Source organism: Arvicola amphibius, chromosome 4 (assembly GCF_903992535.2).
Source record: "Arvicola amphibius chromosome 4, mArvAmp1.2, whole genome shotgun sequence".
Lineage (NCBI taxonomy): Eukaryota > Metazoa > Chordata > Mammalia > Rodentia > Cricetidae > Arvicola > Arvicola amphibius.
The window spans coordinates 83,856,415-83,881,667 of NC_052050.1; the positions used below are offsets into that span (position 1 = coordinate 83,856,415).

General features: G+C 49.5%; 1 protein-coding gene and 1 pseudogene across 6 annotated transcripts in view; one reads left to right on the plus strand and one right to left on the minus strand.

The window, feature by feature from the left end:
* Tenm2 (teneurin transmembrane protein 2) overlaps positions 1–1,738 on the plus strand; it is a 961,804-nt gene extending 960,066 nt beyond the window's left edge. For all 6 annotated transcript variants that reach the window (XM_038326028.1, XM_038326022.1, XM_038326023.1 and 3 more), the window contains one exon: positions 977–1,738. In XM_038326028.1, coding sequence (XP_038181956.1) covers positions 977–1,738 — 762 coding nt within the window. The remainder of the gene's footprint in view (positions 1–976) is intronic.
* A 9,497-nt stretch (positions 1,739–11,235) lies between these two features.
* LOC119811517 lies at positions 11,236–24,070 on the minus strand (annotated as a pseudogene).
* Positions 24,071–25,253: the final 1,183 nt, after the last annotated feature.

Consider the following 25,253-nt stretch of genomic DNA (forward strand, 5'->3'; position numbering starts at 1 on the left):
CGGGACTGGGGCTCTGCTCTGTGGAAGTCTGGAAGGTCTCAGCTGCTCTGAATAGTCATCCAGATTGTGTGACTATAGAGAGGCAAGGAGGAGCTGCTGGGTAATTGAGAACAGCATTCTCTCCATCCTGCCCCTCGGGGACCACTCAGTGGATGAATAGCCATCATTTCTCTCATTTATCTAAGTGCCGTTACCTCCCAAACACAGCCTCTTCCATTATTCCAGCCTGTCCCCCAACCACCAATTGAGACAAGTTGTCATTTGTGAGGGGAGAACTCAAGGCCAAGGAGATAATGGCGATTTCATTCCTCTGCAAAACCAGGGCTGAGATCCAAAGCAATGGACTCCGAGTGGGAAGGAGGGGTATTTCCCTCTGGTCCTCACAGCCCGGATCTCTTAGCCTCAAGCCCTCGAATATGAATATGCGCACAAATCACCTAGAGTACCTGGCTAGAACACAGCCTCAGCCAGGTTGCCTGAGAACGGCTTTACTAACAGGGCAGTCAGTCCCAGATATGCATCTGTGGCTGCTCTCACTTTGAGTAAAGGTAGTGAATCCACAAGTCACTAAGTTTGGAGCAGGGCAGGTTACAGCATCAGGGCTGCCAGCCGCTCAGATACCTGATCCCCACATCAGGATCTCCCTGGGTCTAAAGTGTACGGGGCAGGTGCATCACCACAAGTACAAACTATCTCTTGGCTCCCAGAGTTGTGGTGCACAACCTGGATACAGACTTGGGCAAGGTGGAGAACCTCCTTCGCCATATTTTATTGAGTGGCAGGGTGGCAAGACGGTCAGAGCCCCGCCTTAGGGGACAGGGAACCAGCCAGTCTGCCCTAGCTCCAAAAGGCAGGGACATACAATGACAGTCTATCAATCCTGGCAGAGGAGTGTTCATCACCCATCTCTCCAGTTCTTGCTTCATGCACTGTCTAGGCTACCTTCTGACCTTTTCCTTTTGTCTTGTGCCCACAGCTCATTACGGGTGTCCAGCAGACCACAGAGAGACATAACCAGGCCTTCCTGGCTCTAGAAGGACAGGTCATCTCCAAAAAGCTCCATGCCAGCATCCGAGAGAAAGCAGGTCACTGGTTTGCTACCACCACGCCCATCATCGGCAAAGGCATCATGTTTGCCATCAAAGAAGGGCGGGTGACCACAGGGGTATCCAGCATCGCCAGCGAGGATAGCCGCAAGGTGGCGTCTGTGTTGAACAACGCCTACTACTTGGACAAGATGCACTACAGCATCGAGGGCAAAGACACACACTACTTTGTGAAGATTGGGGCGGCGGATGCTGACCTGGTCACGCTGGGCACCACCATTGGGCGCAAGGTGCTGGAGAGTGGGGTGAATGTGACCGTGTCACAGCCCACGCTGCTGGTGAATGGCAGGACTCGAAGGTTCACCAACATTGAGTTCCAGTACTCAACACTGCTGCTCAGCATCCGCTATGGCCTCACCCCTGACACGCTGGACGAAGAGAAGGCCCGAGTCCTGGACCAAGCGAGACAGAGGGCCCTGGGCACTGCCTGGGCCAAGGAGCAGCAGAAAGCCAGGGACGGGAGAGAGGGCAGCCGCCTGTGGACGGAGGGCGAGAAGCAGCAACTCCTAAGCACGGGACGGGTGCAAGGTTATGAGGGCTATTACGTGCTTCCGGTGGAACAGTACCCAGAGCTGGCAGACAGTAGCAGCAACATCCAGTTCTTAAGACAGAATGAGATGGGAAAGAGGTAACAAAATAATCTGCTGCCACCTCTTCTCTGGGTGGCTCGGCAGGAGCAACTGTGACCTCCTCTCCTAAGGAGACGAAGACCTAACAGGGGCACTGAGGCCAGGCTGCTTTAGGATCCCAAGTGGCAAGAAAGCTCACATTTTTTGAGTTCAAATGCTACTGTCCAAGCGCAAAGTCCCTCATCCTGAAGTAGACTAGAGCTCAGCCACAAATCCTGAGAAAACAAAACAAAAGGATGAATGAATGAATGAACAAACACACAAAATGTTTCAAGTTCCCCTAAAATACGACCCACTTGTTCCGGGTCTAACGCAGAAGAGACGCAGAACAGCCAAAAGGAAAGGAACCGAAAACAGCAAACAAAACAAACAAACAGACAAACAAAGACGAACACCACCGACCGTACAAACGAAGAAATGAAGACGAGAAGGCCTCACATCCTAATACCTCACTCATTCACAACGTGAGCAACACAGAGACATTCACAAGGGCCGCCGTCACTAGACCAGCTGAGGACGACTCAGACTGATGGTTGGGCAGACACTTCCGACGTTTTCGTTTAAGCAAATACAGGTGCATTTAAAAACACGACTTTGGGGGTGATTTGTGTTGTAGCGCCTGGGGAGGGGGGGCACAAAAGTGGAGGAGCGAGCACTGGAAATACTTTTTAAAGAAAAAGAAAAAACGCAAGAAAAAAAGAAAAAGAGAGAGAGAGAAAGAAAAAAATTACTATCGGCAGTCAAAGCGAAACCTTACCGTCCAGCACTTAACTCTCAGGTCTCTACTTAGTCAGGCCTGAGCTAATTTATTTGAGGGCAGAGTGTAAAATGTAACTCAAAATGGTGGCTATACTCACTACACATAAATCTCATACTCTTTTTGTCTTTGGAGATTCCATTGTGGACAGTAATCCGCAGTTACAGGGTGTAGTCTGTTTAGATTCCGTAGTTCGTGGGTATCAGTTGCGGTAGAGGTACGACGTGTGTGACTCTGTTGCTAACGGTTACCACTTCCGATCGCCCTGTACATACATGACGCCACAAGGCGCAATCACTGTTTCAGACTTTAAACTATTAGTGTGTTTGTTTGGTCCAGAAACTGAGACAATCACATGACAGTCACCACGAGGAGAGAAAATAAAAACATAATAAAATAAAAAAAAAAAAAATTTTAAAAGGTTAAAAAAAAACAAAACAAAAAAAAGTCTAATAAGAACTTTGGTACAGGAACTTTTTTGTAATATACATGTATGAATTGTTCATCGAGTTTTTATATTAATTTTAATTTGCTGCTAAGCAAAGACTAGGGACAGGCAAAGATAATTTATGGCAAAGTGTTTAAATTGTTTATACATAAATAAAGTCTCTAAAACTCCTGTGGACACTCGTCTTCTGTGGAAATGTTTTATACTGCGGTAGAGGCTGGAGGAACAGGCGCATCTGGGATGGATTCTCACTGCCTAAGCTCGTTTGGATCCGGGAGCCCTTATTGCAAAAGCTTGGAACCTGGAAAACTAGGGGTTTGGAGTTTCTTTTCTTTTCTTCCTTCCTTCCTTCCTTCCTTCCTTCCTTCCTTCCTCCCTTCCTTCCTTCCTTTCTTCCTTTTTTTCAGATTTTAGAAAAAGATGAAATTCACTTATGGTTTACATACATTATACATACACAGAGCCTGACCACCACTACACAGTGTTTAGCCTCTTGTTTTGCTTTAGGACAGGGTCTCCTAGATAGCCCAGGCTGTCCTGGAGGAGCTCACTATGGAGACCAAGCTCAGACTTGCCAAGCTCTGCCTGCCTTTCCCCCCAAGTGCTGGGATTAAAGGAATGTCCTGTCACACCTGGCAACACGGTTCTTTGTAATAATGTGGTGCCTGCAGGAGAGTTTCATAGTTAGGAATCTTGTATGAAGATTCCTTCCTTGGATCTGTGTTCAACAACTTTAGATTTGAGGTGTTTGGATTAGGGATGATCAGCCTGTACTTGGACCACTTGGGAAAACCTTTTGTTTTATTGTGATTTGGGGTCTTATTGGGAGAAGTGATCCTTTTTGTGTATGTTTGTGTTTTGTTTGATGGTGAGAGGTAGGGGACACTGACACAGGGTCCCATGTAGTCCCAAGCTCACCTCAAAACTTGCTATGTAGTCAGTGTTGACTGTGAACGTCTGATCCTCCTGCCTCACCACGCAAGTGCGGAAAATGACAGATGTGTGGCCCCTCACCCGCCTCTGGAGCATCCTTAGTGTGCACCCCCAAAATGCTCTGGTGGTTCTGAGACTTCTCCACCTGTATCTGCAGATCCTTGTGGTGGGGAGGATGTATGTGGCTGTGGAGGACCCTCGGGCCTAACCTGAACATGGATAGATGCCTCAAGGCCTCCTGGGATACCTGGACCCCTTTCTGTCACAACTTTGTGAGTGTGTGTGTTGTGTGTTTATGGTGTGTGTGTGTGTGTGTGTGTGTGTGTGTTGAGACAGGGTTTCTCTGTGTAACAATCCTGGTTGTCCTGGAACTCACTCTGTAGACCAGATTGGCCTTGAGATCCGCCTGCCGCTGCCTCCTGAGTGCTGGGATTAAAGGCGTGCGCCACCACCGCCCACCTTCTGTCATCACTTTCTAGTTAAGCAAATCAGTAGCAGAAAATCCAGGGTGACCACACTCACCCCCTTTGAAAGCTTGCACACTGTTTGTGTGCTCACATATTCTTCCCAGCTAGATCAACTTGCCCCCAGATTTAAACACTTTGGGCAAATCAAGTGACAAGCCCTTTTGGGTTTTAAGACTTATTTGTTTATTATGTATACAACATTCTTAGTACTCTGCCTGCAAGCCAGAAGAGAGCACCAGATCTCATTACAGATGGTTGTGAGTCACCATGTGGTTGCTGGGAATTGAACTTGGGACCTTTGGAAGAGCAAGCAGTGCTCTTAACCGCTGAGCTATCTCTCCAGCCTGCCCTTTTGGGTTTTAATTTAACTTTTATTTCATACCACTTCTTTTTTTTTTTTTTTTTTTTTTTTGGTTTTTCAAGACAGGGTTTCTCTGTGGCTTTAGAGCCTGTCCTGGAACTAGCTCTTGTAGACCAGGCTGGTCTCAAACTCACAGAGATCCGCCTGCCTCTGCCTCCCGAGTGCTGGGATTAAAGGCGTGCGCCACCACCGCCCGGCTATTTCATACCACTTCTACAGTTAAAATAGCATCATCAACCAGCATGAACCTGTGCTTTCTGAGTTGCCGTTCTCAATACCGAGGGCTCTGCCATGCAGTCTTTCCATTCACTGAACAGCATCTTTTTTTGGTTGTTATTGTTTTGTTTTTCAAGACAGGGTTTCTCTGTAGCTTTGGAGCCTGTCCTGGAACTAGCTCTTGTGGACCAGGCTGGCCTTGAACTCACAGAGATCCGCCTGTCTCTGCCTCCCAAGTGCTGGGATTAAAGGCGTGTGCACCACTGCCTGGCTGAACAGCATCTTATAGAGAACTCATCACAGCAGCCAGGCTAAGGGTTGGGGTACAGAAGAGAAGTAGACACAACCAGGAGCTCACACCCCATAAAACTTCCAGGCAGATGAATGGGGAGACAGTAGACCAAGAATGGCTCTAGACATGAAAATGGCTGAATGTGTCAGTGCTGAGAAAGAAGACCGTGAAGCAACGGCAGGAATGGAAAGTTCCATAACAGGAAGATGTTCATCTCAGTGGCATAAGCAAATGCCACGAAGATGGTGTGCAGCACAGGGAGAAGCAGCTGGTGTAGTCTCACAAGTGAGATGAGGAGAAGGCTAAGGGCACCATCAACCTAAGGCAGAGGTAACACACCACTCCAGAGGAGAATCTGGAGGTACGCCAAGCAGGCGGAATTCAAGACCGCTCTCCCGAGTCATCCATTTTGCTGGGTGGGAAACGCTAATGGACAGTTTCTTTCTTTCTTTCTTCCTTCCTTCCTTTCTTTCTTTTTTTTTTTTTTTTTTTTTTTTTTGGTTTTTTCGAGACAGGGTTTCCCTGTTGTTTCTAGAGCCTGTCCTGGAACTAGCTCTTGTAGACCAGGCTGGCCTCAAACTCAGAGATCCTCCTGCCTCTGCCTCCCGCGTGCTGGGATTAAAGGCGTGCGCCACCACCGCCCAGCTTAATGGACAGTTTCTATCTGGTATGTGGAGAAATCAGACTCAAAGCTCCTGTGTCCTTGACTTCTCCTGGAAATCTGACTAATGGGCCTGTCTCCCTGAGACCCTCCTGAGATCTGCCAGCCCTCTGTGGTTGCGGGTCATCCAGGCAGTTTTCAAGAGGCCTCCACAAATAGAAAGAAAGGGAAGCGGGGTTAGCCTGACTTCAGTCAGCCTGACTTAAACCAGGCCTCAGGAACTACCAGCAGAACAAGCTGTGATTAAGAAGGCAAGCCCAAAAAGGAGCATGGCCCCAGGAGCACCCATCTCTGTGCAAGTGGCCTGATTCCACGGATGGGGAATGGTCAGAGATGGGGCTGTCATCCTCAGGTGAAGGCAGGTGGAAATGTCTCCTTCTGTGGGCTTTGGGGCCTGAAGACATGATCACAGAGCAGCCTCAGATGCTGTTGGTAGGACCTTCAGTGGGATGAGACAGGGTGATGTCTCTCACCAGGTAGCTGTACCCGAGAAAGCAATTCAGGAAGTTGGCCCCAGGCGAGGGGCCAGAGGACACTTATTCAGTCCAAGACTTCTGTGCACCTGCAGCCTCTTGAGAAGCACATGGGAGAAAGATTGGACAAGCAGGAAAGCATCTCCTCTTTGGGGGTCCACGATCCTTGAAATGTCCCTGTTATATCCCAGCCAATCCAACCCCACATGGTACCCCCACAGAGATACAGCTATAGCAGGAAAACAGCTTTGGCTGAAGAACCCCTCAGCTCTCCTCAAGCCAGGACAATGACAGGTGGAGAGTTCTTCGAAAGGGTTCTTTAAGGACTGCACTCTAACAGCACGCCTGAGGACCAGTTCTCTTTGTTTGCTTGTTTGTTTTTTGTTTTTCAAGACAGAGTTTCTCTGTGTGACAGTCCTGGCTGTCCTGGAACTCGCTGTGTAGACCAGAGCTGGCCTCGAAACTCACAAGATGCACCTGCCTCTGCCTCCCTGCGTGCTGGGATTAAAGGCGTGTGCCACCACTGGCCAGCTCCTGGGAACCAGTTCTGACTCAGCTACCCCCTGAATGGGGGAATGGGACTGGAGATGTGGCTCTGTAGGACAACACCTGCTTAACCTGTGCAAGGGCCTGGGCTCCATCCCCAGCATGCAAAAAGAAACAAAGTGCTGAAGCAGAGTTCAAACCCAGCCTGGTCTCTATAGCAAGTTCCAGGCCAACCAGGGCTACACGGTAAGACTATGTCATAAAAAAGAAGAGGAGAAGGAGGAGGACGAGGAGGAGGAGGAGGAGGAGGAGGAGAAGGAGGAGGAGGAGAAGAAGGAGGAGGAGGAGAATGACGGAGGAGGAGGAGAAGGAGGAGGCGGCGGCAGCGGCTGGGGGGCGGCGGCGGCCTGGAGGGACGGCTGCTCACAGTGGTTAAAGAACACTGGACAGCTCTTCCCGAGAACACAAATTCAATTCCTAGCATCTACATGGCGACTCACAACAGGCTGTAATTCTAATTCCAGGGGTTGCATTGCCCTCTTCTGGCCACTTCAGGGACTGCATGCACACTGTGCCCACATATGCAGGCAAAACACCCCATCCACACAAAATTAAAACTTAAAATTGTGGAAACTAGAAGTTACACGTATCAATTGGATAAAAAAAAATTATTGGTTACTGAAAAAGCTAAACTCAACACAAAATAGCATCTCCTCAGAAAGCCCGTTTCAATTATACAGTAGTGCGCTGTGTCTCGGTGTAAGCCAGGTGACAACTAAATGAGACGTGGTAAGGGCTTAATGTTACTTGTTTTCTGTCAAGTTTAAACCTTTGTCCCCAAGCACGGGTTGGTTTTTGGTTTGGTTTGTTGTTGCTTTGTTTGTTTGTTTGTTTGTTTGTTTTGTTTTTCGAGACAGGGTTTCTCTGTGGCTTTGGAGCCTGTCCTGGAACTAGCTCTTGTAGACCAGGCTGGCCTCGAACTCACAGAGATCCGCCTGCCTCTGCCTCCCGAGTGCTGGGATTAAAGGCGTGCGCCACCACCGCCCAGCTTGTTTGTTTGTTTTTAAAGAGATCATTGGGAGGGTGGTTTCTCATCAGGCAGCTAGGTAGGACACTGTCAAGAGTTTGTCCCCAGCCACCCTCTCAGGTCCAGGGAGCTCCAGCAAGCACCTTCAGCGCCCCACCCTTGTTCATGGCCTTAAGGGATTGTCAGAAAGAGTGATGTTTGGCGGTTAAGGGTCTCAGCAACGTGAAGTCTGGCTGTCTGAGTGGGACCTCCATTCGGGCGTTCCTCCGTGTATCGACATTCCCAGTCGCCCTGGCACAAGTCCGTCCCATGCACCTGTCAAAAGTGGCCTAGTGCAAACAAAGACGAACAAAACTGCTCAGAACCCCTCTCCAGTCGATCGGTGTGAGGCTCACACAGTGAGGTCAGAGTGGTGCGGGCTGATAACTAGACAGGAAGCAAGGAGAAGGACAGAAGACCCTGCTGTCTCCGTGAACATCTAAGCTGGACACCAGCAGGCAAGAAGGCCAGGGGATAACCCCGGTGCTAAACCGAGCCGACCGAGAAGGTGAGAAAGAAGCTGCAGGGGGCTGCCTGGTGAATGAGGGAGATGTAACTCAGAGATGGAGGGCTTGTTTTGGCAAGCGCAAAGGCCCTGCTGGGTTTCACCCCATCACTAGGGATCGAGATGGAGGAATCACCTGGAAGCCTTTAGGCAGAAGCCGCAAACCCATTCAATCAGGACCTCTCCTAGAAAGTGAGCTAAATTAGGAGCCAGGTTGTTGAGGCCCCTGGGCGTCTTAGCTTGCTGGCTGCACGTGGAAGCAATTTAAGGCAGGAGGGGCGTGGCCTGAGATGAGCCCCTCCCCACCCTGCGGGCAGAAAGAACAAGCCTGAGACTCAGACTTCTCTGTTCACGGTTAGGAGGTGCGTACGTGGTGTTCTCATAAGTGCGTAGAAGTGAGAGCGGAGGGGTACTATCAGAAGAGAGCAAGAAGAGGGTCGAAAGGGCTGAAGAGGCAGGGCCTTCTGGGGCTCCCAGCCTGCTCAAGGAAAAAAGGATCTGTAACTTCTTGGAGCTGGTGACAGTGTCTGATTGGATTGAATTAAAGTAAGAATCCGGCCAAGGCCTTGCTCTAGGTCCTTCACCTCCTCCAGCCCTCGGGCAAAATGACACTATACTACGGGGGGGGGGGGGACGACAGGAGAGAGAGAGAGGGAGCAACTATGCGGTTCTGCTCTGCCCACCTCCCCCCTTCCACCACCACCACCCCCCGCGCGCGAGGTCCCATGCCGAGTCCTGAGACTGCTAGTCAGGCAGCCCTGTTCCATCCCACCCGGACTCCACTGGCACTCTGCGGGGCCGCCCTTCAAGAACAAGATTGTATAGCCCCTTCACCCCCTCCACCCTGCGCCATCTATTCTCCAAAGCCCCTCTTTCCCAAGACTTGGTCTCCTCCCAGAGTGTACCGCTTGCCCTTTGGCCACCAGGTGGCAGCCTTTCCCTGTAAATCTTGCTAGGCTCTGTGTTTGGCGCGAAGAGGTTTTGCGTCTCCAGCGGCTACCAGAACCTGGCCCTGGTAGATTACCAGGAAGCCCAATTGCAGGGCAGTCTTGCGAGTCTCATTGCAGCTCCTCATGCACGACCCGGGTACATTCCCAGACGTCCTTCAGTGACTTTCCTAAAAGAAGACTAGAAACAGCACGTAGAGGTAGAAGATCAAGAGGCCAGAAGTTCAAGGCCTACCTAGGCTATGTGAGACAGTCTCAAAAGAAAATTTCAGTTGAAATCCCTACCGCACCGGGTTTCCTGCTAAGTCTGAGCACTTTCCCTGACCTCCTCTCTCTGAAGTGGGCATGAGAACAGCCCCCCGCCCCCAGCTGGTATAAGAAGCATGCTCAGGGCAGACCACTAACGACTGCTTCACGGGATTCAGTAGTAGGACTTTTTCAGTCTTCAGCAAAAGCGTCACCTGACCCACCCCTCACCTTAGAGTGTGTGAGACGCTATCCCTGTCTCTGCCCTCCCGTCCTCTTCTAACCTTCCGCTCATCTTCCACCCTGCCTATTCTCCCTCTGAGCCCAAAACCCAGGGAAGCAAAAGCGATCTCATGCTGACACAGACCCTGTCATTCGAAAGAGTTGGCCTCATCTGAACCTCACACACACAGGGAGGCAGATGGGGAACAGGACCAGGGAGGCCGCATAGATCAAGTCCCACAGCAGAGAGGGCCCCTCTGAGGTGGCTGGACAAGTGTCTTCTGAAGTCAGTAACTACCTCTGACCCCAGGGTTGGATTGCTCTCTCCACAAGCCCTTGATCTCAGCCTCCTCTTCACCAAAAGCATGCAGCTTTGTTCCTCAGTGAGAGCCGTGGCCTGAAGGAATCTGTCCCTTTGACAGGCCATAGAAATGTTGACTCCAACATCCTGTGTTGTGAAAGGTCAGCCTTCTTTGCCAAAGAAGGTGAAAGGAGAAGAACAGACCAGCTCCTGACCCAGAAAGCACCAAACCAATAACCAAGAGATTTGTCCCTCATCAGTGACTGAACCCGAATTTTAAAGCAGCCCTGGGAGAGGCTAGAGAGACGGATCAGGGGTTTAAGAACACTGGCTGCTCTTCCAGAGAACCGAGGTCAATTCCAGCACCTACGTGGCAACTCACACCAGTCCTGTAACTCCAGGGAATCCGGCAGCCTCACACAGACATACATGTAGGCGAAACACCAATCAAGCATAAAATAAAATAAAATAAAGCACCTGGGAACCCACAAGCTAGATTCAATGGCTTAAAGGATGTCCATAAGATGCCCTTGATTCCAACACACAGTTCTGCTTCCCTTGGGACGTGGCCTTTCTCCTGAGAGGTTTGCTGCTTGCAGCCCAAGCCTGTGTCCTTGTAGCAACCATGGCAACAGCAGAGAGACCCGGCTCCTCCCTTTTTGCTCAGAAGAACTGGACTGGTATAATCTTCCCCACTGGAGGACCATTGCCCCCCCTGTATTCTATTCCTGCCCCCCTTTCCCTTCTCTCATTCCTGCAAGGTTCAGATGTCAGAAGGGAGAAGCCTCAGTCCTCTGATCATATAGGCCATACTCCTCCATGTTCTGGAACTTTCCCAAATTTCCCTCTTCTAGGCTACAACACCCAGGAGTTCTATCTCTCTCTCTCTCTGTGTCTGTCTGTCTGTCTGTCTATCTATTTATGTTTGAGACGGAGTCTCACATTATACCTCAGGCTGGCCTAAATCTCGCTATGTAACCCAAGCTAGCCTTGAGCAATGGCAATCCTCCTGCCTCAGTCTCACAAGCACTTGGATTAGAGGATCTAGCACCTTCAGGTACTGGAATTATAGGGCTCCAGGACCTTCAGTGGCTGACTATCCCATTGAGGAAGGAAAAGCTACTGGTGCTCCCCCAGCTCCTCCTTCACCAGCAGCTGGCCTCGGGAGCTTTGTTCAGTGTAGAGTGGGCAGAGCCGAATGCTCAGAAGCCAGGGTGGCTGGACTCTGTCTGCAGTCAGGTATAGCCCCATGAGTGTGTTGCACTGTTGGTTACCAGAGCAACAGACATGAGAAGATGACCAGAGAAGAGGAACCCAGGGTTTTCCATGCACCTTAGGCCAGGAGCAGACAAAGGGTTGTTGGGCCTGGGGTGACAGGGCAGTGTTTCTTTTCCTCATCCTGTCATGTCCCACACCAAAGACCATACAGCCCCATGGAGTCCCATGGAATGGTATGTTTTTCATGGTTGGTTGGTTGGTTGGTTGGTTGGTTGGTTGGTTGGTTGGTTGGCTGGTTGGTTGGTTTTTCAAGACAGGTTTCTCTGAGTAACAACCCTAGCTGTCCTGGAACTCACTCTGTAGACCAGGCTGGCTTCTAACTCCCAGAGATCCACCTGCCTCTGCCTCCTGAATGCTGGGACTAAAGGTGTGCGCCACCACCACCTGGCTGTAACGATATGTCGATGATGCTTCAATAATGTTCTCTGGGCAAGTCCTGAGGATGTAGTCATAGGTGCAGTCATAACACTTCCAGAGAGACTGGGAGTTGGTGTCCATCTGGTAAGTTTTCAGGGCACTGCCTAGAGGAGATGACAGTCTCAGGACCACAGGTCTGTCACACTCTCCCTCCTTCCCACGACCTGCCTGAGTGTGTCTTGTGAGGCAAGGTGGGGTAACCATCCCAATTCCAATGCTGTTGAAAGAAGAATGGACCAGCAGACAGTCTTGCCTGCTAAGTGGACTCAGGAAAGGAATGCAGACGCCATTGTGCAGGACAGCGTGTGCCACCTGGGGCCTACAGCAGGGGCAACATCCTTCTAGCACCGGAGAAGTCCAGCATACGTTGTGTGCCTGCCCATGTGCAAGGTAACATATGTTGAATGCCCAGGGAGCCTCAACTTGCATCTGTGTCTGTGTGCATGCACATGCATGATTCAGAGTGTGGGCAGCGTGAAGGAAGAACACCTGTGTGTGTGTTTGAGTAACACATTGCAAGCATGAGGGGGGATGTGTAGCACAGGTTTGGGGAGATGGATGCAGGCACAAAGCCTCCAGGTGCAATTGGGAGTGTATCCGAGTATGAGGAGAGACACAAGGGAGTTGGGGGGAGTTCATGGTATGTAACTAGTGGAATGTGTACAACAAAGATGTATAGGGGTGCAGCGCACACCAAGTGAGGCAAGGGGGTTCATTCTCTGGTGTTCGGACACATGTCTTTGTGCACCAAGAGCAGACAGGAAATTGGAGTAGGATGCACAAGGCTTCTGCACACACAAAAGAGTGAAAAGGGAGGCCGGGCAGTGGTGGTAAAGCACACCTATAATCCCAACACTCGGGAGGCAGAGGAAGGCGGAGCTCTGTGAGTTCAAGGCCAGCCTGGTCTACAAAGCAAATTTCAGGGCAGCCAGAGCTATGCAGAGAAACCTTGTATCAAAAAAAAAAAATCAGGGAGAAGGAAGGAAGGAAGGAAGGAAGGAAGGAAGGAAGGAAAGAAAGAAAGAGAGAAAGAGAGAGAAAAGGGAAGCCTAGGGTGCCTTTTCCTTCTTCCTGCTTTCAGGTAAGGCCAAACCTGTTCTAAAACTGGAAATATAGTGAAATTCCATTTTAGAATCAATGACTTTTTTTAAATTTATTTATTTTATGTATATGAGGTTCTATCTGCATGTATGCCTGTGTGCCAGAAGAGGGCATCAAATCCACTATAGATGGCTGTGAGCCACCATGTGGTTGCTGGGAATTGAACTCAGGACCTCTGGAAGAGCAGCCAGTGCTCTTAACTGCTGAGCCATCACTCCAACCCCTCAATGATTTTTTTTAACTGTTTTCCCCTTTATTTTTGTATTTTATTTTGCTGATTTTGGTAGCAATTTTATTCTTCTTTACCCTATGACACATTGCTGGGACCTAATGTTCTCACTGGACCATAGAAAACCAAAATTGCTCACTTCTGTAATAATTGAATATAAAAACAAACTTACATAAATTAAAAGGATGAATAAATTCACAGGTGTCAATCCAAATGTTCCCAACCCAAGGCAAGTAACAACCCACAGTGGTCAGGAGGGCAAACACCAGAATGAAAACCTGGTCCTAAGGCTTGGGCTTTGCTTTCCCTGTTAGACAGCAAGAGGGTTGCGGCAACTGGTTCAGGAGCCCTTGCCAGAAATCCTGGGACACCGAGATGCTGGTTAATACCCTGCTCAGATCAATACATGGTGCTCACACAGATCTGCCAGGCCGGGAATTTCTCTTCCTTAGCTTGCTCTCCTCGGCCACCAGGTGACTGTGCCCTGAAGACTAAGGTCCAAATCAAGATAAGATATGCGCCGGGGTGTTAAATGCCTACCAAAGAAACAGTTAGCTTGAATACAAGGTCAAAAACCAGCAGCCGGTCCTCTGATCTCAGAGTGCTATCAGGGTGCTGAGATCCATGCAAGCTTCAAGGACAAATTCCTTTTCAATGGCTTATTCCCTTAAAGGTCTTATTCCAGTTTCAGGAGGCTAGCGTGAAGGGTGTCCGTTTGCCAGGGCAAACTGATACTTCAGAATCTGCTCCTGCAGCAGATGCCTGGCACCTGCATGGTCCACCTACAAGCATTTGCAGAGAACGATGGAGGGGCCCGACTGGCCATCCTCCTGCTTGCTGATCCACATTTGCTAGAAGGTGGATGGTGAGGCCAGGATAGAGCCACCAATCCAGTCTGAGAACTTGAGCGGAGGGGAGCAATGATCGTGATCTTTGTTATGCTGTGTGCCTTGGCTGTGATCTCCTGCATCCTGTCCCAACGTCTGAGTACACCAGACAGCACTGTGTTGGCACACAGGTCCTTGGGGATGCCCGCATCATACTTTATGATGGTGGTAAAGGTGGTTTCACAGATGCCACTGGATTCCATGGAAGAACACCCTTGATACCAGATTTACTCATTGTTGATAGTAAATGCCTGCCCATCAGGCATTCCCTAGCTCTTCTCCAAGGAAAAGGAGGATGCAGCAATGGCCATTTCTTGCTCAAAATCTAGGCCAACATAACATAGTTTCTCCTTAAAGCTACACACGATCTACCAGTCAGTCACAGTGGTGAAGCTCCACACAGTCAGGATCTTCATAAGGTAATCTATCAGGTCCCCATCAGCCAGGTCTAGATGCAAGATGGCTTCGGGAAGGGCATAGCCCTCATCAATGGGTACCACACGCGTGATGCTGTTACCGGAGTCCATTATCAGTGCTACCGATGCACCCAGGGGCTTATAGAGACAGCACCGCCTGAAGGACCACATACTTGGCTGGGGTGTTGGAGGCTTCAAACACTACCTGAGTCATCTTCTCTCTGATAGTCTTGGGGTTCATGGGACCTTGGTCAAAAGTACTAGGTGCTCCTCAGGGACCATGCACGGTTCACCGTAGAAGGTGTAATGCCTGATCATCTCCATGTCATCCCAGTTGGTGACAATGCTGTACCTAGTAGGGTACTTCAGGGCCAGGATACCCCTCTTGTGTTAGTCCTCGTCCTCCCCCCACAGAAGCTCTTCTGGCTATGGCCACCATGATAGCCCTGGTGTAGGGGGCATCTGATGACGGAAAGGAACATGGCCATGGCAGGGGTGGGGGAAACGGATTATTGCCAGCAAAGCCAGCTTTGCATATGCCGTAGCCATTGTCAGTGACGGTCCCTGCGATTTATTCTTCCATTGTGGTGAGCAGAAGACCGGGCAACAGCGCAGTGAAAAGAAGTACAGAGTAGACTAGTGGCGGAAAGAGAGAGCCTCCCTCTATTTTGTACAAGATGTGTTTATTTTATGTGTGTACGTGTTTTGCTTGTGTGTGTATGTCTGTGTACCATGTGTGCCTGGTATCCTCAGAAGTCAGGAGAGAACTTTTGATCCCCTGGAACTGAAGTTATAGACGACTGTAAACTAATGTAGAACTGGGAACTGAACCCAAGTCCTCTGAAAGAGCAGCCCGTGCTTCTAACCACTGTGCCATCTCTCCACAGCCCCCAGGATCAATGATTTGGGTCTGAACCATGTTTGATCATACTTGCTACAAACCTTGAAAAAATCTGACAACTCCCATAAACAGGTTTGCTTATTATCAAAATGAAAAGAAGGGTAACTTCCCACCTACCGTGGAAGTTATGAAAGCTGAACAATGTGCAATGGCAAAGCACCTCCTCCAGGGGGCGCACTCCCCAGGGTGAGTTCTGCTTAGCCTAAGGACAAGAAACACATCTTCCAGGGTCATCTGAGATTCCTGTAGTTGAAGAAGCAGGCTCTTCCAGGCCCAACTGTCCTACCCAGAATGCAAACTACTTGCTGGGACAGTTCTTTGTCCCATCTTTGTAAGCCCTCTGTTGAAACCCTGGCATCAGCCTTCAGCGAATCTGGTAGGTGGGAGGAACTAAGGGTCAGCACATCAAGGAACAAGGTTCAGGGGCCTAATGTGGTGACACACACCTTTAATCCCAGCACTCAGGAGACAGAATCAAGTGGATCTCTATGAGTTCAAGGCCAACCTGGTCTACATAGTGAATTCCAGGACAGCCAGAGCTACATAGTGAGACCTTGCCTCAGAAAACAAAACAAAATTTAAATTTTATGTATTTATTATGTATACAGTAATCTGTCTGCATGCATGCCTACAGGCCAGAAGAGGGCACCAGATCTCATTACAGATGGTTGTGAACCACCATGGAGTTACTGGGAATTGAACTCAGGTCCTCTAGAAGAGCAGTCAGTGCTCTTAACCTCTGAGCCATCTCCCCAGCCCAAAGTTCATATCTAGAAGTCCACCCTGTGGATGCAAATGCTTGAGACAAGAAGGACAGAGACATAGCTGCAGCTACTCAAAATACCCCAGGCCCAAAACACAGGTGGAAAGGCAGGCAAGCCCTTCCCAGAAACCAGTGTGTCACCGACTACACACAAGCTACACACTTCACGTGTTCCCTGCTGATGTGCACACCTGCCTACACTCAGGTGTGCTGGCACCTGCTTAAACAGCACATATGGCTGGGTGGTGGTGGCGCATGCCTTTAATACCAGCACTAGGCAGGCAGAGGCAGGCGGATCTCTGTGAGTTCGAGACCAGCCTGGTCTACAAGAGCTAGCTCCAGGACAGGCTCTAAAGCTGCAGAGAAACCCTGTCTCGAAAAACCAAAAAAAAAAAAAAAAAAAAACAAGGCACATATGCATCTCATTACCGACATCACACTAGGACTCTGAAGTCACTGATGGAACCATCCACACTATGGAAGCTGGCATAGTCTCCTGAGATGGGCAGGGCAGCCTGGATACAAGAATGAATATATACACTAGATCCCGCTGCAAAAAGAGAAAGGATGGTCATGGGTGAGAGCTGTCTCTGTTGACATCAAGGATGCAGGCACCTTGACAGTCACGGGTCAAGAAAGATCAGGCACCAGTAAACAAAAAATGGACATAAAACTGTAAAAAGTCTGGTGGGTACTTCATGTAAATTATGATCCGGAAGATGAGGATCCGGGTTTGATTCCGAGTTCCCAGCTAGGCATGGTAGTGCTTGTAATCTCAGTGCTAGGGACACAGGGACAAGCAGATCCCTGGGGCTGGCTGGCCAGCTTCACCTACTCAGAGAGCTCCAGACCAGGGAGAGACGCTGCCTCAAAAGAAACAGTGTTGGGCTTCATGAGGCCCGGGTAACTTCCTGAGCCTAACTTGAGTTTGGAGAGGAGCTACACAGCACACCTGACCTTGGCCTGCCTCTGCCCACCCACCGCTGATGTGGCAGGATATTATTGGCCCTTATTCCCCACTCCACCTCACCCCACCTTAAGACTCCAGCCCACTACCTCAGCCCTATATAAGTTCCTGCCCTGATGCAATAAAATGAGTTCCTGCTTCGACAGTCTCCTTGCTTGGTGTGTGTTTCTCCCCGTGGCCAGTGGGGAGATCTGGGTCATCGACACTCATCATCCCGCTCAGCCCCAGGGAGACTGGATCGGCTCTGCCCCAACCCTATCTGCTGGAGAACTCGGCAAAACAGTAACCCAAGGAATAATGAAATGGATTAATAAAAATGCTGCAGATCCCAAGTGGCTGCAGCTGGAAGAGACCACACCAAAGGTGCCCGAGCAGGGACAGGCAATGGGCCCCAGAGAAGCCAGCCCCAGGCAGAGACAGCGCACAAGACCATGCCACAGGTCTCGGAAGGTGGCAGGTCCCAGGCAGCAGGCGCCGGGCGAGAGACAGACGAATAGGCACGTCATGCAGAGTAAGGTTGGATATTTATTTATTTTTTATATTTATTCATTTATTATGTATACAATAGTCTGTCTGCATGTATGTCTGCAGGCCAGAAGAGGGCACCAGATCTCATTACAGATGCTTGTGAGCCACCATGTGGTTGCCGGGAATTGAACTCAGGACCTTTGGAAGAGCAGGCAATGCTCTTAACCACTGAGCCATCTCTCCAGTCCCCTCCCCCAAGGTTGGATATTTATTTAGTGAGTTATGGAAAGGGAGAAGGAGAGAAGAGGAGAGAGAGAGAGAGAGAGAGAGAGAGAGAGAGAGAGAACACAGAAGGGGGAAGGGGAGAAGTGGGGAGAGGCAGAAGCTGCCTCTTCGAGAGGGAGATGGAAAAAGAAGAGACTCAGGCTGAGGCTGGAAGCTGAAGATTAGCCTGCCTCAGCAGACAGGAGAGGGTCAAGACAGGCGTGGCTTGTCTCTTAAAGAGACAGAGCAGATCATTACAAAACATCCTGAGGTGAACTTCTGACCTCCATATGTGTTTATTCACAAGCACACAAGTACCTACCCATATGCTCCTGTTTACACTACCCCCAGCAGAAGGACAAGAAGAGAATGTCTTCAGCAAGGTGTGTGTGTGGGGGGGGGGGGCATTTTCATCTTCTCACAGCAGGACCATTACAGTGTGGCTATAGATCCCAATTCAAAAAACCCAGATGCTCAGTTACCTGCTGGCTGGTCAGGTGCCGACTGTGCTGTCAGTCACAGTGAGGAAGCCCGGATTGGTCAGTGCCGGGGCAAAAGTCTGCCTGGCTGCCTCCATAAGCAGTGAAGAGCACCTCTTGATCAGTAGGATCAGCCAGGGTATAGCTGTATCAGCATCCAGGACAAGGCCCCTTCTGACCATCTCTAGGCCCCAGTCTCCCTCGTGCCCTCCCAAGTATTACTCTTGAGAGAGCAGAGAGATTTATTGTGCACAAAGGAGCCCACAGTCCGTCTCCCAGGGAGCTGAAATCACCGGTCCTGAAAAGAGGCTGGAAACTATTGCAGGTACCGCTGTCCAGAAAGCGCTATTCTCCTCCTCCCATCCCCACCACTGGGAGCATGGAAATGTGGTGTGCCATCCTGGGGCTCTGCAGGGAGTCACGGCAGGGCGCTGTCTCAGAGCAGATGCTGCTGTAGGCATTACTGTAGATAGTTCAAACTGAGCTGTTGATGGAGATGGAGAGCACCGCCCCATAAGCTGGTGTTTGTGCTCAAAACTGTCGCAGCAAGAGGAGCTAGACAAAAGCAGGAGTTTGCTTTCCCTAGGACCTGTGTGGTGGCAGCTTGGTGTCCCACACAGAGATCTGAGCATGAAGACACCGACACCCTCTCTGTCCTGCGCATGGTGACTCACTCATGTGATCCCAACATTTGGGGGACCGAGGCAGGAGGATTATGACTGTAAGGTCAACCTGGGCTGAACAGTGAGATCTTGTCCCCCACAAAATTAACATTTGAGCTAGTAAGATGGCTTAGTAGGTAAAGATACCTGCCAGCTCACCTGACAACATGAGTTTGACCCCTGGACCCACAGGGCAGAAGGCAATCGTTGATTCCCACACGTTGTTCTCTGACCTCCATACATGTATCATGATATATGTATACACACACACACACACACACACACGATTAATTAGAATGTAATTACCAATAATAGCAACAAAACCAGACAAGCACACCACACACTGTAATAACACACACAACCCACATCAAAGGTTCATTTGTTTGTTTGATTGGTTAGTTTATTTTTTTAATATTTATTTATTGTGGATATAATATTCTGCCTGCGTGTATGCCTGCAATCCAGAAGAGGGCACCAGACCTCATTACAGATGGTTGTGAGCTACCATGTGGTTGCTGGGAATTGAACTCAGGACCTTTGGAAGAGCAGGCAATGCTCTTAACCTCTGAGCCATCTCTCCAGCCCTGGTTAGGTTTATTTTTGAGGTGAGGGAGGTCTCTCACTGTGTTTCTCAGGCCGACCTGAAGCTCCTGGCAACAAGAAATCCTCCTGTCTCGGCATCCTGAGTGGGGGGGATTACCGATGCACACTGCTGTAAAAGAACCATAGAGTGGGAAGAATGTTGCTCCGCTGGTCTTCAGTGGAAAAGATATTGCTGAGTCAGAGTCAGCCCCTGGTGTCAGAGCCAAATCTCATCTGGTCTCTGCCACTCACCTACATTCGATACTTGAAAACACACAAGTTGCATACATTCATTCATCAGAGGGTCACCGGGGAGATCGGGGCACATATTCATTGTGCTAAGTCAGACTCCACAAAGTCTGTCTTCTAACCTCAAGTTCCCTCTGGCTCAGCCCAACCTTGTTATGGGTTCTAGAGGGTTGAGCTGGGGGCCCTAGATGGAAGAACTTGTTGGCTTCCAGCCCCAACAGACACCAGCCTTCCCTTTGCCAGCTTTCTGGCAACTAAGCCTCAATAGTGAAACCCAGCCTGGCTCCCTCAGCGCCAGAGGATGCGGCACAGATGGCAGCTTCCCCGCCACCTGGAGGAAGGGAGTTCCCGGGCCCATGGTGGGAGGACTTTGCGGCACACTCTCCAGGCAGTGGCTGTGTCCATGCCAGGTGGTCCCAAGGGGAGGTGAGATTTGCTTCCTTGCTGATCCAGACTCTCCCCTGCTCTAATGAAAGTACCCCTCGCCTGAGGCGACCTCATGACCTGTTAACCTGCTGACTGGAAATTAACTTCTCTTCTGAGGTGGTCATGAGAGCCGAGCGTGAGAACTTGCAGAGGAAGGCTCATACTCTGAAAATAGCAGCCTACAGATCCCTGGTCAGATTAATCTAGAACTTTACCAAGTTCTCAGGGGCAAGATCTCACAGACTGATGCAATCTTCTACATGCCCAGGGTTAAATTACACCAGATACTTAGCATCCTAGATGTTGACGCCAAGCAGGCCTGAGTCTGGAGCCCCAGCCTGGAGGCTGGAATGCGTTTGGGATGTGAAAAGGGACAAATCCACCCCTGGTTCGGAGTGTGTGCTCGGTCGTTCTGCTTAGTTTTGACGATCAGATGAGATCAGGTACAGAATGGTGTGGCTGTTGGCCGAACAGACCCTTTCTTCATTGCTGTGGTCAGTGCCGCTCCTCAAGGAAGCCCCTGCTTAACAGACTTTGAAGGCCACCAAATGTCTGCTCCATCATGTACCCAGCCCATGTCACAGGCCAGGGCCCTTCTCTGGAGGTCTAATACTCCACTTCGAGGGCTGAAGGATATGAAAGCTTCTGTATTTAGGCCGAACTTAGGGATTCCCACATGGTCATAAGGAAATACAAACTCCAAGAGTCTGCCTGCTCACAAATCCCTAATTTTAGGAACATGTGTGCCTTCAGTCTTCAGAGAAGTTTTGTCCTTATGCTGGATAGTGGAGTAGATATCGGCCACCTGCAGCTGAGCTACTCCAGGGTCACAGAAGGATCTGTCCAGGAAGGTGGACAGTAGAGGACTCCATCCTTCTTAGCATCAGTGCAGGACCTGTGACATGTAGTCACAGCCACACAGAACTAATTTGATTTGCTTGGGCTACCCCAAGTTCCTCCCCACCCTTCCTATTCTTTATCCACGCATCTGCTACAAAATATTAAGATCTGTGAAAGAAAAGCTCCGTGAAATATATTTTGAACTCAGGCCATATGGCTCACCAGACGTGTGATAGCGGTTTGCTGGGTTCATCGTTTGGAAAGCCGCTCCAGGCTCCAAATCAAAAGTTAACAGATAGGAAGTTGGTAGTTCATCTTAAGCAACTCAGCGCACATTTTTAGACAACCTAGTAATTATTATTGTAGTTCAGCCGGTCTTGATGGAGAAATATTCCATAGGAGACCCTGTGAGAAACCAGGCAGGAGTTTAATAAAACACCAAATACAATCTTTTGTTACTATTTGCTGGCTGTTAACATCTTGGTCACAATTTACACTCTCTCCTTCCCTCTGAAATGGTCCAATAGCGACTGGAACATCTAAAGGTACATTACAGACAGCCCGGCACTCCTAAATGTGCCATCAGAGAGCGCCTAAGCGCAAGAATTATTCTCCCGCATAACTGCCATACCACTGTAAATCCCCAGATGCTTAACACTGACATGATGCTGGCCGCCTGAGATGCAAGCCACATCCCCCTTTCTCCAGCAATCTCCAGAATGCTGCTGCTAGGGTGTTCGTTTGTTCGTGAAGTAATCCAGGATCCCCAGTGAATCAGTGCATCCGTATTGTTATTTGATTTCTTTCTAACATTTTCATAGTCAGAAGGCTCTGGAAAGATAAAAAGCCATGGAAGACACTTCAGACTCAGACTCAAAGGCAAAACTCCTTTCATGCAGGACCCTTGGATACTGCATAATTCTCATTCCTCGCTACAGATGGGCAAATTATTTCTTTGAAGGGCATATGGGCTCCTAATTATTCCAACAGACTAAAGCCATCTGCTCCCTACAAGCAGGAAAAAAAGGGCAAAAAAGTAGGGACAATAGGCTCTGGGCTCTGACCAGGGCTCAGTCCCCCACCTCAATAACAATAATTCTGTCCTCAGGGGTTATCTGTGGGGGGACTGAGTTGGGCATTGGAGATGGGGGAAGTAGGAAAGAAAAACTGAAGAACCGAGAAATCCGTCCTCACTGAGGCTTATGGTCCGGGAGAGGACGTGTGGGAGGGATTTTTTCTTGAAGGTAGAAGGGATTAGAGACCAACCTTGAGAGGCTTAGCAGGAAGCTGGAGAAGTCTCGGCATGAAGGAGGACACACAGCCTAACGGTACGGTGAGAGGAGAGGACACACAAAATTATGATGGCCTGGCCACCTCACCTATAGCACACAAGGTGCTTAACTGATGGCCGCTTCAGAATGGCCGTCTCAACGCAGCTGAAGCGTCTCAGCCGTGAGGCTCTCAGAGATGCAGGGAGTGGTGGCCTCTAACTGAGAGATCTGGGAAGATGGCTCAGTGGCTGAGAGCACTTGCTGCTCTCTTGGGTAATCCAAGCTCAGTCCCCAGCATACCCATGCTGGGCAGCTTCCGGCAATGACTTAGGTCCTCTTTCCCTCTCACGGCCTCTTTAGGCACCTGCACACACAGGGCATGCGTTCACGTAAAATATCCCAACAGACACATAAATAAAACAATTAAAAATATTTTTAAATTTTATATGTTTACTTTCAGTTTTTAGGTTTGTTTGTTGTTTGTTTCAAGACAGGGCCTCTCTTTGTAGCTTTGCCTGTCATGGGACTCAGTTTGTAGACCAGGCTGGCCTCCCATTCAGAGAGCTGCCTGCCTCTGCCTCACAAGTTCTGGGATTTAAAGGCCTTAAGAGATGTGAGAGCCTGCCTGTCCTGAAGATCACCCAGCAACTGTTTCCAGAGCAGGGCCTACAGGGCTCTTTGTCACACTGGTCAAACTATGTCTTTAGCCCCTTAGTGCCTCTGTTCCCTTATTCGGGAACAGCGGTTTTCAACCTGTGGGTCCAGAGCCCTTTGGAGACAACTGAGACCATCAAAACAAACAAACAAACAAACAAACAAACAAAAACAGATACTCACATTATGATTCATAAGAGTCGCAAAATTGCTGGAGTTATGAAGTAGCAATGAAAATAATTTTATGGTTGGAGGTCGCCACAGCAGGAGGGATTGTGTTAAAGGGTCGCAGCATCAGGAAGGTTAAGAAGGCTGGCCTAGCATTTTTGCTCTTAAGCTTTCCCCTTGCTGGTCTCTGCTTCATTGTCACCTCCTCACCCTGTCCTCCCCCTCTGGTCCTGTCTCATGTCCATTTTCAGCCCAACCCCTACCCTACAAAACCTTCAGAGCTCTTTGCTTCCTTTGCGTTATCGATAACAACTTACAGCTGCCTATTGACTTTATTATGCGGCCCGCCCCTATTACGTGATGAGCTCCGCGTGCTCATATGAAACCAGCTCTGTGCCACAATGTCTTGTCTGGCGCATGGGAAGCAAGCAAAAAAGGTTTGTTGTTGTAAACAAGTCACGGAGTTGAAAGGCCAAAGGAACCGATTGTGTGCAACCATTTCTCGTAACCGTGACAAAATACCCGAGTAAGCCAGGGACAGGGATTTCTTTTTCTCATGGATTCAGATGGTTCGGTGCACTGGCTCTGCAGCTTTTAAGTCTGTGCGGAGGCAGAAACAGCACAGGAGGAAAGAAGGAAAAAAAAAAAAAAAGAAAGGGAATCGGGACAACATAAACCCTTTGAAGGCAACCCCCAAGTGGCCCATTTCTTCCAACCAAGCACATTTAATATGAATTTATCAGTGGATGAACATTGATGATGTTAGCACTGCCTTGCTCCAATTTCCTTTGACAGCACCCCCAGGTCCAGACCAAGCCTTTTGGGGGAATGCCTCAATTATTTATTTATTCTTGAGACAGGGTCTCACTGTGTGACCCTGGCTCATCTGGAACTCACTGTGTAGACCAGACTACCTTTGAACTCACTGGCATCCCCCAGCCTCTACCTAGGAAGTGCATGTATCAAAGATGTGTGCCATCACACCTGGCTTGAATACTTTATATCCAGACCATAATTCCTGCCCTTAAAAGAACTTTGAGTCTCACACAGCCCTTTGTTTCCATTTGGGGTTCATTACTGTTGTTCTGACAAAATACTTTGACAAAACAGCTTTAAGGGGGAAAGGATTTATTTGCCTGCTTAAAAGTCCAAGTGACAAACCGTTACTGCTCTAGAGGGAAGACAGGCAGTGGTGGCACATGCCATTAATCCCAGCACTTGGGAGGCAGAGGCAGGCGGATCTCTGTAAGTCTGAGACCAACCTGGTCTACAGAGTGAGTTCCAGAACTAGCTCCATAGCTACTGAGGAACCCTATCTCGAAAAACAAAAACAAACAAACAAAAAAGAGCGACTTCTGCTAACCTCTAATACCCATCCCCGGGGAATGCAGCATCCCACAACAGGCAGACCTTCCCACCTCAACGAAGATGATCAAAACAACCCAACCTGATCTAAAAGATTCCTCCTTGAGATTCTCTTTCCGGGTGGTTCTAGAGTTCGTGGACAATTAGAGCCAATCGTCGGGTCACTTCACTTAGTTGTTACAGATCACAGGCAAGCCAGGTGGGAGTAATGGCCCACGCTTTTAATCTCAGCGCATGGAAGGCAAAAGCACCTGAGTTTCTCTGAGTTCGAGTCTAGCTTGGTCTGCATAACGAGTTCCAGTGGGCATTTTTACTCTTGGGGAAACTGAAGCTCAGGGGGACACAGCGTCACACACCAAATCACCCATCCACCAAGATAAAGAAGCAACTTTCAGCCACGGTTTGTTGTTTCCTGCCTTCTCTACCCAGCCACCTAGTGGAGGCAGGTTATCTGGGTTTAAGCCACGCCCCTACGTCCTTCTTTGCCGGGTGGTTTATAAAATTCACGTGCTTTGCTCATCTTCACGTGACTAAATTTCTGAAGCTTCGGGGTCAGACCCGCAGTGTACAGGTAAAGAGCATCCCACTCTCTGCATCTCTAGTGGTTGGGCTAGAGTTTAATTTAAGCTTCTGGGTACCATGGCGATGAAGTACTATAAATACCCTGGGGACTTGCAGCCAGCCCGCTAGTTATTGCGCGCTCTCTCGCGCCACCCCCATTTCCCACCAGGGCTCCGCTCGAGCTGCTGG